Genomic DNA, 13,785 nt, shown 5'->3' with positions numbered 1-13,785 from the left:
CTCTCGGTCAGCTTTCCTCTGCAAGGTTGCTGCATGGCTGTCTAAAATGTTTGCAATCTGGAATCAGATAAGCCAAACGTCATCTTATCACACTGGTAAAAGAGATTTATTTAAAAAGCTCACAAGCAGCCTTTGCATAGCATTTTACCCTTTGACTGGGGAACTGGCAGAGGACGGAGGTGATGTTGCTCGCGTACTGAGCCATGACTTTGCGGATATCTTTCTCAACAGTAGGTGGAATACGGCCAGCCACGCTGGTCATGATCTCTTGAAGTTCCAAAAGCGGCAGTGAGGGGTCCCTTAGAGTCTTCATCAGGGTAGCAACCCACTCTTTCAGCTGTAGGTTTACATGCAAACATGCTCGTATACATCAATAAAACGCTTTTGTGTCTTGTAATGAGAAATCTGCAGTGGCAGAAGGGCTGATATATACCTTTGTGCTAAAGTAGGGTTCTTCAAGGCAGTACCCATCCATGACATTAACCAGGTTTTCAAGAACACTGTGGAACACCTGGTGAAGCTTCTCCCCAGCCATGGGAAGTGGCTGCTGAGGCGGTAGCACCGCTGTGTTGAGTTCCACCTGTGAAGGAAGAGGAAAGAAAATGAGGGGAAGTTTTCACAGCAATTTCAATAACAGGAAGAACTTACACTGAAGTAAAAGAAAATAAAATAAATAGATACAGACCAAATATATAAACAGGACACCAAAGTATTGCTAGAATTTTTTGCAAAAAATTCGAAATGAAGATTTTGATGTGCTCTGGAATAACCCACCCTGTGTATACTGCTGGGATCATCCAGATCCATACGTGCCACCACACAGCCAGGCTCCAGAACCGCTCCCGGTCGCTTGACAAAGTGGATACAGCCAGACTGCTGCGCAGTCAACGTCATCACCATCTTCATCACCTGAATAATAAGGACAAGTAAGCAAAACGAACCGGCACAAATGGCATAAGTCACAAAATCCTATCCACCGTATATTCTGTTACCTCAATCTCTGCATAAGTTTCCCCTGCAAAAATATGATCTCCATCCTCAACCATGTATTGCAGCAGTTTGCCAGCAGAGGGCGAGCGTAGGACCGTGGGGTCATTCTCCTTCTCAAAAACACAGGTCTTGTTGCCAACGGTGATGCGAAACCTGAAAGGTTAAAATAGTGCCGGTAATGAGTAATCAATTAAACCAGAAGTAAAAAAAACAAAAAAAAAACCCCGCAGTGGTAGCCTTGCCTGTCCACTTCTTCCTTCATGTAGGTTATATGGCTGCTGCCATTGTAGCACAGCAGGAGGCCGCCATCGTTCAAACGGTGGACGTCTATTTCGATGTGCGAGCCATTCATAATAACGACATACGTTGTTGGGGACTGGCGAGCCACCTGCAGGAAACAGCAGTGATAATCTATTCATTAAAAAAGGTAAGAGGCTGAATTTAAAAAAAACAAAGCAGGAAAGGAACAAAACAGATACCTTCAGACAGAATTTGACTCCTTCATATATTAGGTCCACATTGACAGAGTTGAGCAGACTGTTTGCAGGCAGTACCTGACCTCTACAGATGCAGCAGATAATGTTTATAAGAGTCAATTGCATAAAGACACGGGAAGAGCGCTGCAGTGAAACATTAACGACAAGTGCCTACTGACCTTTCCAGGGAATGTAGATAGTCAGACATGCTCTTTCTGAAGATAGCATCTGCAACAAGCAAAGCCCCACAGACAACACCAAGCAGGGTATTTGGTCTCTCTGCCTGCAGAAAGAACACGTGGCTTTGTGAATTAAAGGAATTATACACAAGTTCAATGGTCCATATCTGTCTTCAGTCTCTTACCTGCACTTTCTCTGCAATGAGATGATCCAGCCATCCGGTATCAATGTCATTGTTTCTGAAGCTTTCGGTTTCAAGTAATTTAATGAGGTATTCGACCGTCGTCCGAAAGTCACCTCTGATGGACAGCTCTTTCATAGCCACCACCATGTTTCTGGAAAATACAGAAAACCCAAATACATACACTAACAATCTAACACCAATTAAGGCTGACAAATTTAAGACAACTGTACTGCTGGCAAAAGCATGCTGCATCTTCTAACAGAGTACCGCTTTATCTGGAATCAGGTAAAGTGGTACTCTTTGCCGCACAGCCTACAAGTAGCTGATAATAGGAAAAAATACAATTAAAATAAAATAAAGGAGCTTACGAAATGGCTTCTTCACGGTTCTCGCCCCATGAAAAACAGTGTCCAAACTGGGAATCTGCAAATTCGTGTAGGCCACCAGTCGCGCCCACACTGAAATAACCCCAGACGTTCTTACTGCTGCGGAAGTTCAGCTCCTGCACGGTGCCCGAACTGGGCTTGAACCCCTGTGGGTGAGTGAGTGTGAATCAGTGGTTTAAAAAACATGAACAGTACATAACAGTGTCATGTTTCCTGGTTAATGAAGCTGAAGTCCACCTCATCTGGGTTCTCACTGGTGATCCGTGCAGCTATGACGTGGCCTCTCGGACGAGGGACGCAATCTGGAGACTCAAAGTTAATAATGGTGTCACCCCAGGGACTTTCTCCATAAAGCACACGTATGTCCTTAATTCTGTGAAGTGGGATGCCCATTGCAATCTGTGAGAGATTAAGCAAATATTTAGATGGGAGAATCTGATCAGCATCTGTATGATCAATAAGAACAAATTTCTCATTTTGTTCCTTGGGTATAATTATGTGTCTGAGCCTCCTAACAGAGGTTTACCTGAAGTTGAGCAGCTGGCAAGTTTACATCTGCGATCATCTCTGTACAAGGATGTTCCACCTGCAGGCGAGGATTCAGCTCCAGAAAATGGAAACTTCCATCTTCAGAGTAGAGATATTCCACAGTACCTGCGCTCACATAGCCTACGATCTTGGCCAGTCGCACAGCACACTAGGCCACAAAGGAAATAACGAGGAGACAATATGTCTCTAAGAGCAGACTTTAGTGTGTTAGCATTAGAATACAAGGACATAAACTTACCCGCTCCATTCGCTCTAATGTTGAAGCGGGAGCTATGGTGGCAGGAGCCTCTTCGATTATCTTCTGGTGCCTCCTCTGGATGGAGCAGTCTCGTCCAAAAAGAGAGATGGCATTTCCATACATGTCCCCCAGTATCTGGACCTCCAGGTGTCTCGCATGCTGAGCCAGCTGCATGATGAAGATGGGTGAGCCGGGCACCTCCGTCTGGACCTGCACTCAGAATAACACATGAAGTGTAAAGTCTTCTTGTTCCTCGACAATCACAGCCTATCCAATCACAGTTTATATAGTATAGAGCTGTAATCTGGAAGTCTATCAAACTGAGTACTGTGCCATTTTATTTTATGACCATGCAAATTAACAACTGAGTGTGGACATCCTGGCTGCTAAGAAAATTAAAAGAAACTGGGTAAATTAGACATTAGTTTGTAAAACGTAACTGCACAAACCTGTCTAAAGAAACCTGGGAAATCATCAGAGCACTCAACTTTCCGAATACCCTTTCCACCTCCACCCTCAGAGGCCTTGATTACAACCGGATAACCAATTTTCTCAGCTTCCTGAAGAGAAAAGAAAAATACGCACCAGACAACTTATAACCGAAAGTATGTACTAAAGATTTCGATTAAAACTAATTAATTTGTAGATATTAATATTGTTGATTTGTTACTATGCTTACTGCTATCCCCTCGTCTACATCGTGAACACAGCCCTGTTTGTAGACCTCTGGAGGAACATTGATGACATTGCCCTCTCTTTGGTCCTCTTCAGCCCAGTCCAGTCTCAGATCTGGAGCACAAGCACACACACTAGGTAAGAACAAAGTGGTCCCAAGTGAGTATGTACTACATAATAGAGTCTATGCCATGTGCAAAATAGCACATTACAAGTTTAATGCATGTAACAGTCATGCGGCCCACTGTTTTTGGGGTTTAACAATCAGTTCTTTGAGGTTTGTGGGCATTTGTTCACATTTTTCCTTTAAGGACCCGCCGCAGTATATCAGTTCGGCTAAGGTCTGGACTTTGACTCTGACTCTGGTATACAAAGTAGTTCATGACAGACTGAGTGACTACAATGTGCACAGGTCTGTGCCACCACCGTGCTTTACAGTTGTTATTAGGTGTTTATGCCGATATGCTGTGTTTGGATTTCACCAATCACAACGCGCTGCATCAGGGTCAAACATCTCCACTTTGGTCTCGTCTGTCCGAAGGACATTTCGTTTGTTCGGTAGCAGCTCTGCAAACCTATGCCGTGCTGCCACGTTTTGTTTGTTTTTTCACAGGGGAGAGGCTTTTTCCTGGTAACTCTTTCAGGCAGGCCATGCCTGTTCAGTCTTTTTCTACTTCCACTGTCAAGAACTTTAACATTTAACGTGCCAACTGAGGCCTGTGGAGTTTGTAACCACATCTTAATCCGGTGCGCAAATTTCAGTCTACTCCAGGGAAGATTGACCAATGTTTTGAATGTTTTCTACTTATGATTAATCACTGTAAAATGATGGACTTTAACTTGTGTGAAAACTGATTTATAACCACTCTCAGATTTATGGGCAACAACAATCGCTTCTCTGAGATCATTGCTGATCTCTTTACTCCTCAGCATTGTGTTGCTGAACTTCTGCTTTTGTAAAGATGTTCATATCTGCTGATGACCAGTTAATCGAGCACATTCAATTAGCATCACCCGGCTACTACTTACCCTCTTAATTCCTATTGAAGCAGTAAAGTTGTACATAGCTTTCACAGGACTGCATAGAGCACAGTGATAACTCTCTCACACCTGCTTAGAGCTGCTTTGTTTATGGCGGAGTTAGTGCAGAGAGGAAAAGCATCACCTGATCCACTCCACGGTAGTGTGGGAATGTCGGCACTCTGGGCCACAATGGAAGAAGCCACTTTATCCCCCAAAGCCCACATGGCTTTACTGGATGGCCCTGAGAGAAACAGCAGAGGTCAATTTATCATGAGAAGCAGCACAAAGCTTTCTAACTAAATGAAAGAAACTGCTCTTTTACCCAAAAATGAAATGCCCGCTTTACTCAGGAGCTCAGGCAGTTTGGGATTTTCAGATGCATGACCCCAACCAGCCCAGACAGCCTGTAAAGAGCAATGTGCACAGAAACAGACTGTTGTTTATTTACAGGCAGAGAAAGTAACAACTGAATACAGCAGGTGGGCCCGTGCCAAAAAGAACCGCTGTTTAAATAAACGGTGAGTAGCACCTCCACTTGAATCCTTTTTGCAATGTCAACTATCAGCTCCACGTTGGCATAGTTGTTATTGTTGGTGCCACCGGGTACAGGCACATAGTGGTCGGCCATTTTAATATATTCTGCAGGGAAACAGGAAGCAAGGCTCAGAACTTCACAGTGAGAAAAGCATTTCTACTGGTTCATCACATACGTTTTAGGCGATGACTGATAACAATTACCTGCATTAGCTTTTAAGTCTTCAGGAGTTACCATGACAACAAAGCGGATGGTCCTCTCATTGCGAAACATTTCATAGGACCAGCGGCGGATAGAGCGCATACATTTGACTGCAGCGATGCCATTATTAGCGATCAGCACCTGTAAGAGGGCCCAACATAAATATCGCTCAGAAAAATGTAGATAAATTAGAAATTCAAGAAGGGTTTCGTTCTTACTTTTTCTATGACACGGCTGCCACCGAATCTTGTGACAAACTCTGCAGGAGAGGCCACGGTAAAGTCCCTGTGCAGATCCATCTTTCTGTGTTCACGTCCTTTTTTCACCAAGTGAGGACCAGACATGCTAGGCCTGCATTGGAAAGTTCACAGTTAGTCTTGACCCCTCCAAAAAGTGAACTGCATGAAGGCAACAAGCAACTGAATTTAAACTGAAAATCAAAACCCAAAGTCTAGAATCAGTCTCTCTGCAACAGGCACGGGCAGCCTGTGGAGCAGCCCAGTTTTTATACCCTTAAATCCAAGAGTCTGCGCACAAAACTCAGAACAGTAACCTGAACACAGTAATAGCTGCAGATGTTGCAATGAATTTACCACTCTTGACGGCCCCTTTTATCAGATGTTCACCACAGCTAAGCCAATAAATGTACATGTGTTGTCATCATGGTGTAATCATGCACACTTTACCTTTAGTCCAATTTCCTGCTCATTATATACACACAGCATAATTCCTATCGCCTGGATGACTGAGAACCTACCTACAGTGACATGTTAAAATGTAGTGTGCTTAAAATGTTTTTTTCCTTTATACCCCATGAACAGTAGTGAAAACACCCCCGATGACTACAATCTGGAACAGTACTGGAGAGATGAAGCACCGTTCTTCTAAAAACTGCCCTTTATTTGGCGTTTTGATTTTGGCAGTGCACCGTCTCACATGTCAGAGCAGCGCAGACGTATAGCTGGAGGTAATGGCTCAGAATAATCATGACCCAAAATAATCAGTCATTCATAAATAAATAAATAGTCAAATCAAATACAGACTCTTGACAATCTTGGCTAATAAACATTGTGTAATTTGTTGAAAACAAAATGTCTTAAGGGTCAGTGGAAACCAAAATCATCAATCTTTTGAGACCCGGCTTCAAAAATCAGAGTTAAGAGTTAGCAGTTACGTTGTCTTTTTAGCGCTATATGTATATATATATGAGTCATTTTGAACAAGTGCAGCCGTGGATCCTCCACCTCTGCCCACAGACTGCCATGCAGTAGTGGTGTAAGGACAATGAAATGTTTGTCTCTGTTATCACTTTTCACATAACAATAATAAATCAACTACAGATAAATATGAAATAAATGCAAATAAGTTAAACTGAGCTGTACTTATTTTAAGTGATATCACACCACATGAATCCCACCACACACACACACCGAGCAACGATAAGAAACAGGCGAAGCTTTTTCCCATGTTTGGAAATACATAACTGGACTGCACAGCACCAGAACATTTGGACATTTCACGCACATACCATCGTTATCGTCATCTGTCCGCCGGGGTGCCGTTCAGTCCGGGGTTTCGCTGTTTCTTTTTAAACCACCCCCGGGGAGATACGCCCTTGCCCCATCAGTGAAGCCACACAGTAAAGCTGCAGCGCAGCAGCAGTTTGTGCGCCTGTGCTGATATGTGAACTTTACACTTCACTCCTGTTCACTCGGGGAAATACAGTCTGTTATTGTGCTGCTTTCTGATAACGCTTTCCATTTCGGTATCAACCACTTGCTGACTTTTTTTCCGGGACAAGAGGGTTTAGTTTAACCCGATACGCCTACTGCGTTGCACAAACAGTGATAATCTAATCATAACCACGACTTGGGGATTACTAGAAAAATCGGCGGCTTGTCGCAGTGACAGGCTTGCGGCAATAATGACTGCTTGATTGTTACCGTTTCCTTATATGCGTGCAAGCTGCGCACAGCCCGTAAACTACAGCGGCCCTTCCTGTTCACAAACGAGCCTACGAAAGGTGCTGCAGCGGCACTAGTTTCAACACAGAGTAGTTCTGTGTTTAGTTTCCACATACCAGAGTATCACATTACCGAAAACTGCAGCAGCCCTCTGCATTATCGGACTTACCTCTGGAGATATGGGAATAAGCTGATACTCGGGTAGTCGTTTCCGTCGAAGGAATACATCGCGCTGTGTTACTACTAGGATTAAAAAAAGAGTTTTTAAAACCAAAACAAAGGAGACTTCCACAAAGTGCTTCCTCTTGTCCGCTTCCTCCCTTCTCCCCTCCCACATGTGCAGCCGCATATCTGCAAATAAAGTCCCCTGAGCCAAATCGCTGGCTGCTCTTTGGAAACAAAGCGAGCAGTGCTCCACTAAATCCATTATTGCAAATGTTTATTGTTGGGCATCAAAGGGCTAAAAACGGTCGCGCACGACAAGAGCAGACTGATTTTGTTTGTTTGTTTTTAAGTGCAGTAACAACAAAGTATAGGAAGACGCTTCGAAACGTCTCACTTTTCTCTTCTTCGCCGTGTAAACCACAATATACCCACTAACACGCATAAATCCAGGCCGATGGAGCTCTAGTAGGTTTTTCTTGGCTCAAGTGTTTTCCATCTAACGTTCATACACATTCACGCCCCAGTGGGCGCATCAGAGAATAACTTAACCAAAGATATTTAGCATCGACTCCTCTACCTGTTGAGCTACAGCCAGTCTAATAAATATCCATGTATTTATTGTTTTTATGCAATAAATACATGGATAAATAAACAAAAATAAACAAAACAGTTTTCTAATTGAACAAAACTAACAAAATCTTTGTCAGCTAGTGGCCATCTCATGTCTAGAACTTCTGGATATTAATCAGGAAACGGTTTCTAACTTTGAGATTTGCTGCAGCTTGTTTACTCTTCAAACTCCTGGGTTGGCTTCAGGGTATGTTTTGGGTCATCGCCTATCTGTGCTGTGAACATGAAGTTCAGTGGCATTCATAGCCACCCATTTACACACCTTTTATTTATTACTCACACTCACACTCCAGTGGTGATGGATAGATTCTAATTTGGGGTTCAGTGTCTTGCCCAACGACACGCAGGGGCTGAAAGGAGGCAGAGATTGAACCACCGACCTTCCAATTGGAAAATGACTTGCTCTATTTCCTGAGCTGCATTTTTCTGGCTTCCGTATTTTTCCCCATCCCTCTGATATTTATATTGATTAATCTGTGTAAGGAATAATCATCCAGAGACTGAAGATATTTGGCAAAGATTAATCTGACCTTTCTATTCACCAGGTGGATGTATGGTTTGCACCCTATGGTGGGTCTCTACATCTCTGTTTGCTCAAGTCTTCTTCTGAAAGTAGACTTGAATAAGTATCACTTGGATGCCTTTTAGAGAGTCTTCTTGATTGGTTTGGATGGAAAGGATCCTGTGAGCCTCCACCACCGCCACTGGTGTCATGTTTAACCTGCAGAGTTCACCAGAGCCTCCTTATTTTGTCAGAATGTAGCTTAATGATCCCGCTCTTTTCTCTTGCATGTTTTACATGCACTGAATGTTCCTTTGACCACATGTTGTGGGTCCAAGGAAAAAGAAAATATAGAAAATAAAACAAATATTGACCTTTTAACTGGTTCATTTATGAAAAATGAGGAAATAGCAGGCACCGGCCACGCTTTTGAGGTCATTTTCCAATTTCAAAAGAGAGGGGGCTACAGATTAGACATCTTTGACAGTTAAACCCTTCATTTAATATGCATATGAATACCCTCAAACTAAAGCTGAGGGTCTGCAGTTTAAGCCCATGTTTATTATAGAGTATAAGAGTAACCCGAATATGCTTTTGGTAAATAGTTATAATAAAAAACTGTTTAAACAGCAAATAAAGAAAGAAAGAAAATTAATAATAAAAAGAAGAATATTTAAACTACAATAAAGACCATAAGTCAATTCAGCTGCTCGTGTCAAGCTAGTTACTTACCTGTGTGCACTGAAGGAATCCTTGTACCCTCCATGATATCACAAACCACCCGTTGGTATGAAAGTAATTCTTAATTTACCGATATCGCAGAGGAACAAGAAGAAAACTAACATTTGTTGACAATTTCAAAGCGCTTGCTGTGCTCTGACCTCGACTAATGCCACCACCGCTTGTCAAAGTCATTGGCTGAGGCTCTTGTTCCATTAATAGAGCCAAGATATTTGGCATGTGACAATAACACAGGTCAGCTCGTGCAGCTTGTGGAGACAGCGCGCTACCGATGCGATAATGTGTGCCCAATTTTTTGGGGGAATGTTCCTCTAGACCAGGGGTGGGCAATCTCAGTCCACGAGGGCCGGTGTCCCTGCAGGCTTTAGATCTCACCTTGGGTCAACACACCTGAATCACATGATTAGCTCGTTACCAGGCCTCTGGAGAACTTCAGGACATGTTGAGGAGCTAATTTTGCCATTTAAATCTGCTGTGTTGGTTCGAGGACACATCTAAAACCTGCAGGGACACCGGCCCTCGTGGACTGAGATTGCCCACCCCTGATCTAGACCTAAAAAACAATCCAGTTTACATTATGCCCTCATTATAGTGCGAGTGTATAAATGGTGTAAGTGAACAGCTTGTTTGTTTATAACATGACAGAGCAGTAAAAACACGCCCCAACCTATATAGCTGACATTCATTTACTTAAAGCCCTTACTTGATGACCGTTGAGCTGGGCTGTGGTACTACAGAAGGCGCCTGTGGAGGGGAAGATTTGATGGTGGAGGTCGGTGGCTGAGATGCACCGCTTGGAGGTTTCGTGACCAGAGGTTCTTCGTCCGAAGAGTTATCCTCTGATGCTCCAAGAATAAACTTCAGGCGCTCCCTCGCCTTAGGTCCTGAGCTCAGCATTGGTGGGACGCTCTTAGAAGGTTTCTGGGTGGTCGGCAGCACCGTTGGTTGTTTTGAATTTGCCTCCATGGAGCCCTGCAGAGCATCAGAGTCCACGATTCTGCCACAAAGACCCGCAAATGCACTGGCAGCCTGAGGCACGTTATGTTCAGCATGTTGTGAGGCAGCTGCAACTGTTGACAGAGGATCCATGCCTGCATCAGGGCTGCGTGCAGTGGGCACGTCCTCCTCGGCTGCAGAAGGAAGTTCCTCCCCTTTCACGGGCATTGTTACGGTCTTACTATTTATCCTCCACAGCAGCAGAACCCACAGAATAAATCCCCAAAGTGCAAACTCCAGCATTCACAGACATCCTCCTGAAACTGCAACAGGAATAAGGCGGATGTCAAAACTAATTTGAGTGAACAGAAACATTTTTTCATCAAATGTGAGCCAAGTTAACAGTATACCAACTGTTTTTTTGACACTTGGAATGGATTTTCTGTAAGTGCATTAAAAACTGGAGTCTGAACTATGAATGTGAAAAGTAGTTTAGTGTCAGACACCACCTGGTGGCTGAAAGCTGCAGCTGTAGTTTTGGTCTAAACAAAAGGGTCATTCCATCTCAAATCATCTCATTTCTTGATCATGATCCATCTTTGAGTTGCCAGAAATCTTGGACATGTATGAAAATTGCCTGTGAATTCCTATCCTAGATTTTTTTAAAGCCCATCTTTCAGGCCTTGTTTGGCCCCACACTGTAATTAAAGCCTTCAGTGAAGTCCCATATTTGAATATACATTAATAAAACAAACTTAAGTCTGCAAAAGACAACTAAAGACAATGTCTGAATGGTCTATAGCTGTATTTGACAATAATGAAAAATAAAATATGTAAATGCTGGAGTTTATTAACTCTGAGATAATAATTTTGATAAATATGTGCAGGATTTTAATTATCAAAAACCACGTGCACTTTGTCCTGGACGAGTCTGATAATTCATGTTAAGAATAAAATTTATTAAGACCCATTAAAAAGACAACAAGTACTGATATAATCTTCTCTGAACATGCAAATAAATGCAGCAAATCAATTAAGATTCATTAAGAGGAATGAAAGATGAATTCTCGGTTCTTATGAAACATTGTTGCATTTTTTTAAAGGGCTGCTTTCATGGTTTATTTTTTTGGTTTTTTCCCCATTTTTTTAGTGTAACTTTCCCAAATTACAGATCCTGACTAATCTTTAATGGTAGGAAAGGCCACTATCAGGGTATAAAGGTTTGTGATACATAATGCAAAATTTTGAATTTGCAATTGTTTTTTGGAAAATATGGTCAAGTAAAAGGTGATTTGAGATGAAATGACCCCAAAGAAATATGGAAAAAGGACATTTCTAGATTTTTAAAATGGGATAGACTCTTTTAACTTGGCATTTCAGGGCAAATGATGACTACAGGGAGTGCAGAATTATTAGGCAAATGAGTATTTTGTCCACATCATCCTCTTCATGCATGTTGTCTTACTCCAAGCTGTATAGGCTCGAAAGCCTACTACCAATTAAGCATATTAGGTGATGTGCATCTCTGTAATGAGAAGGGGTGTGGTCTAATGACATCAACACCCTATATCAGGTGTGCATAATTATTAGGCAACGTCCTTTCCTTTGGCAAAATGGGTCAAAAGAAGGACTTGACAGGCTCAGAAAAGTCAAAAATAGTGAGATATCTTGCAGAGGGATGCAGCAGTCTCAAAATTGCAAAGCTTCTGAAGCGTGATCATCGAACAATCAAGCGTTTCATTCAAAATAGTCAACAGGGTCGCAAGAAGCGTGTGGAAAAACCAAGGCGCAAAATAACTGCCCATGAACTGAGAAAAGTCAAGCGTGCAGCTGCCAAGATGCCACTTGCCACCAGTTTGGCCATATTTCAGAGCTGCAACATCACTGGAGTGCCCAAAAGCACAAGGTGTGCAATACTCAGAGACATGGCCAAGGTAAGAAAGGCTGAAAGACGACCACCACTGAACAAGACACACAAGCTGAAACGTCAAGACTGGGCCAAGAAATATCTCAAGACTGGTTTTTCTAAGGTTTTATGGACTGATGAAATGAGAGTGAGTCTTGATGGGCCAGATGGATGGGCCCGTGGCTGGATTGGTAAAGGGCAGAGAGCTCCAGTCCGACTCAGACGCCAGCAAGGTGGAGGTGGAGTACTGGTTTGGGCTGGTATCATCAAAGATGAGCTTGTGGGGCCTTTTCGGGTTGAGGATGGAGTCAAGCTCAACTCCCAGTCCTACTGCCAGTTTCTGGAAGACACCTTCTTCAAGCAGTGGTACAGGAAGAAGTCTGCATCCTTCAAGAAAAACATGATTTTCATGCAGGACAATGCTCCATCACACGCGTCCAAGTACTCCACAGCGTGGCTGGCAAGAAAGGGTATAAAAGAAGAAAAACTAATGACATGGCCTCCTTGTTCACCTGATCTGAACCCCATTGAGAACCTGTGGTCCATCATCAAATGTGAGATTTACAAGGAGGGAAAACAGTACACCTCTCTGAACAGTGTCTGGGAGGCTGTGGTTGCTGCTGCACGCAATGTTGATGGTGAACAGATCAAAACACTGACAGAATCCATGGATGGCAGGCTTTTGAGTGTCCTTGCAAAGAAAGGTGGCTATATTGGTCGCTGATTTGTTTTTGTTTTGTTTTTGAATGTCAGAAATGTATATTTAATGTAAGTAATAACTGAAGTTTTACTTGTTGGTACACCATCTATCTTAACCAAATCCCACAGCTTTTCCATTAACGTTGAAAATTCTCCCACCCTTCCCCCCTCAGGTTAAGAGTTTGGGTGTCATACTTGATAATACTCTTTCATTCCAGTCTCACATTAATTACATAACACGGTCTGCTTACTTCCATTTACGTAATATTCACCGACTCCGTCCCTTCCTTACTCCCCATGCTGCTGCCATCCTTGTCCATAGTCTTATTACATCCCGTATTGATTACTGTAATTCCCTCCTATTTGGTCTCCCTAAAAGGTCCCTTCATAAACTCCAACTTCTTCAAAATTCTGCAGCTCGGGTCATAACTTGCACTCCGTTAAGTGCTCATATTACCCCAGTTCTTCAGCAGCTTCACTGGTTGCCCATAGAAGCCAGGATAAATTTTAAAATCTTACTTCTTGCATACAAGTGATCTCATAAGTCTGCTCCTTATTTTGTTGACCTGCTCCATTCACCATGTTTCCCCACTCTAGATCATCATCTGCCTATTCATCTTACATGTTCCGTCATCCACCTTATCACTATGGGGAACAGAGTTTAGTCGTCTCTGTCTCTCGGCTCTGGAAATCTTTCCTCCTGATAAGAATATTGACTCCCTCTCCGTATTTAGACACGTCAAACACTCTTGTTTTAAACTGTCTTATTCACTTAATGCCTATTTTTATCTGTTGTCGACCTGTT

General features: G+C 42.8%; 1 protein-coding gene across 1 annotated transcript in view; it reads right to left on the bottom strand.

The window, feature by feature from the left end:
- Positions 1–13,785, bottom strand: part of acacb (acetyl-CoA carboxylase beta) — a 29,344-nt gene that overhangs the window by 13,483 nt on the left and 2,076 nt on the right. Inside the window, exons 2-22 of the mRNA XM_014339367.2 lie at positions 10,143–10,698; positions 5,656–5,788; positions 5,440–5,578; positions 5,231–5,340; positions 5,024–5,105; positions 4,844–4,942; positions 3,683–3,792; positions 3,453–3,563; positions 3,004–3,213; positions 2,743–2,913; positions 2,454–2,615; positions 2,199–2,362; positions 1,831–1,981; positions 1,646–1,749; positions 1,470–1,551; positions 1,233–1,378; positions 993–1,143; positions 775–909; positions 434–580; positions 149–337; positions 1–57 (exon numbers count right to left, since the gene is read on the bottom strand). Of these exons, the coding sequence (XP_014194853.1) occupies positions 1–57; positions 149–337; positions 434–580; positions 775–909; positions 993–1,143; positions 1,233–1,378; positions 1,470–1,551; positions 1,646–1,749; positions 1,831–1,981; positions 2,199–2,362; positions 2,454–2,615; positions 2,743–2,913; positions 3,004–3,213; positions 3,453–3,563; positions 3,683–3,792; positions 4,844–4,942; positions 5,024–5,105; positions 5,231–5,340; positions 5,440–5,578; positions 5,656–5,788; positions 10,143–10,678 (3,189 nt within the window). The 5' untranslated portion in view covers positions 10,679–10,698. The remainder of the gene's footprint in view (positions 58–148; positions 338–433; positions 581–774; positions 910–992; positions 1,144–1,232; positions 1,379–1,469; positions 1,552–1,645; positions 1,750–1,830; positions 1,982–2,198; positions 2,363–2,453; positions 2,616–2,742; positions 2,914–3,003; positions 3,214–3,452; positions 3,564–3,682; positions 3,793–4,843; positions 4,943–5,023; positions 5,106–5,230; positions 5,341–5,439; positions 5,579–5,655; positions 5,789–10,142; positions 10,699–13,785) is intronic.

Source organism: Haplochromis burtoni, unplaced genomic scaffold (assembly GCF_018398535.1).
Source record: "Haplochromis burtoni strain Fernald_Lab_line unplaced genomic scaffold, NCSU_Asbu1 Contig_276, whole genome shotgun sequence".
Classification (NCBI taxonomy): domain Eukaryota; kingdom Metazoa; phylum Chordata; class Actinopteri; order Cichliformes; family Cichlidae; genus Haplochromis; species Haplochromis burtoni.
The sequence above is the reverse complement of the archived record's forward strand: the minus strand, read 5'-3'. Positions and strand labels throughout refer to the sequence as shown.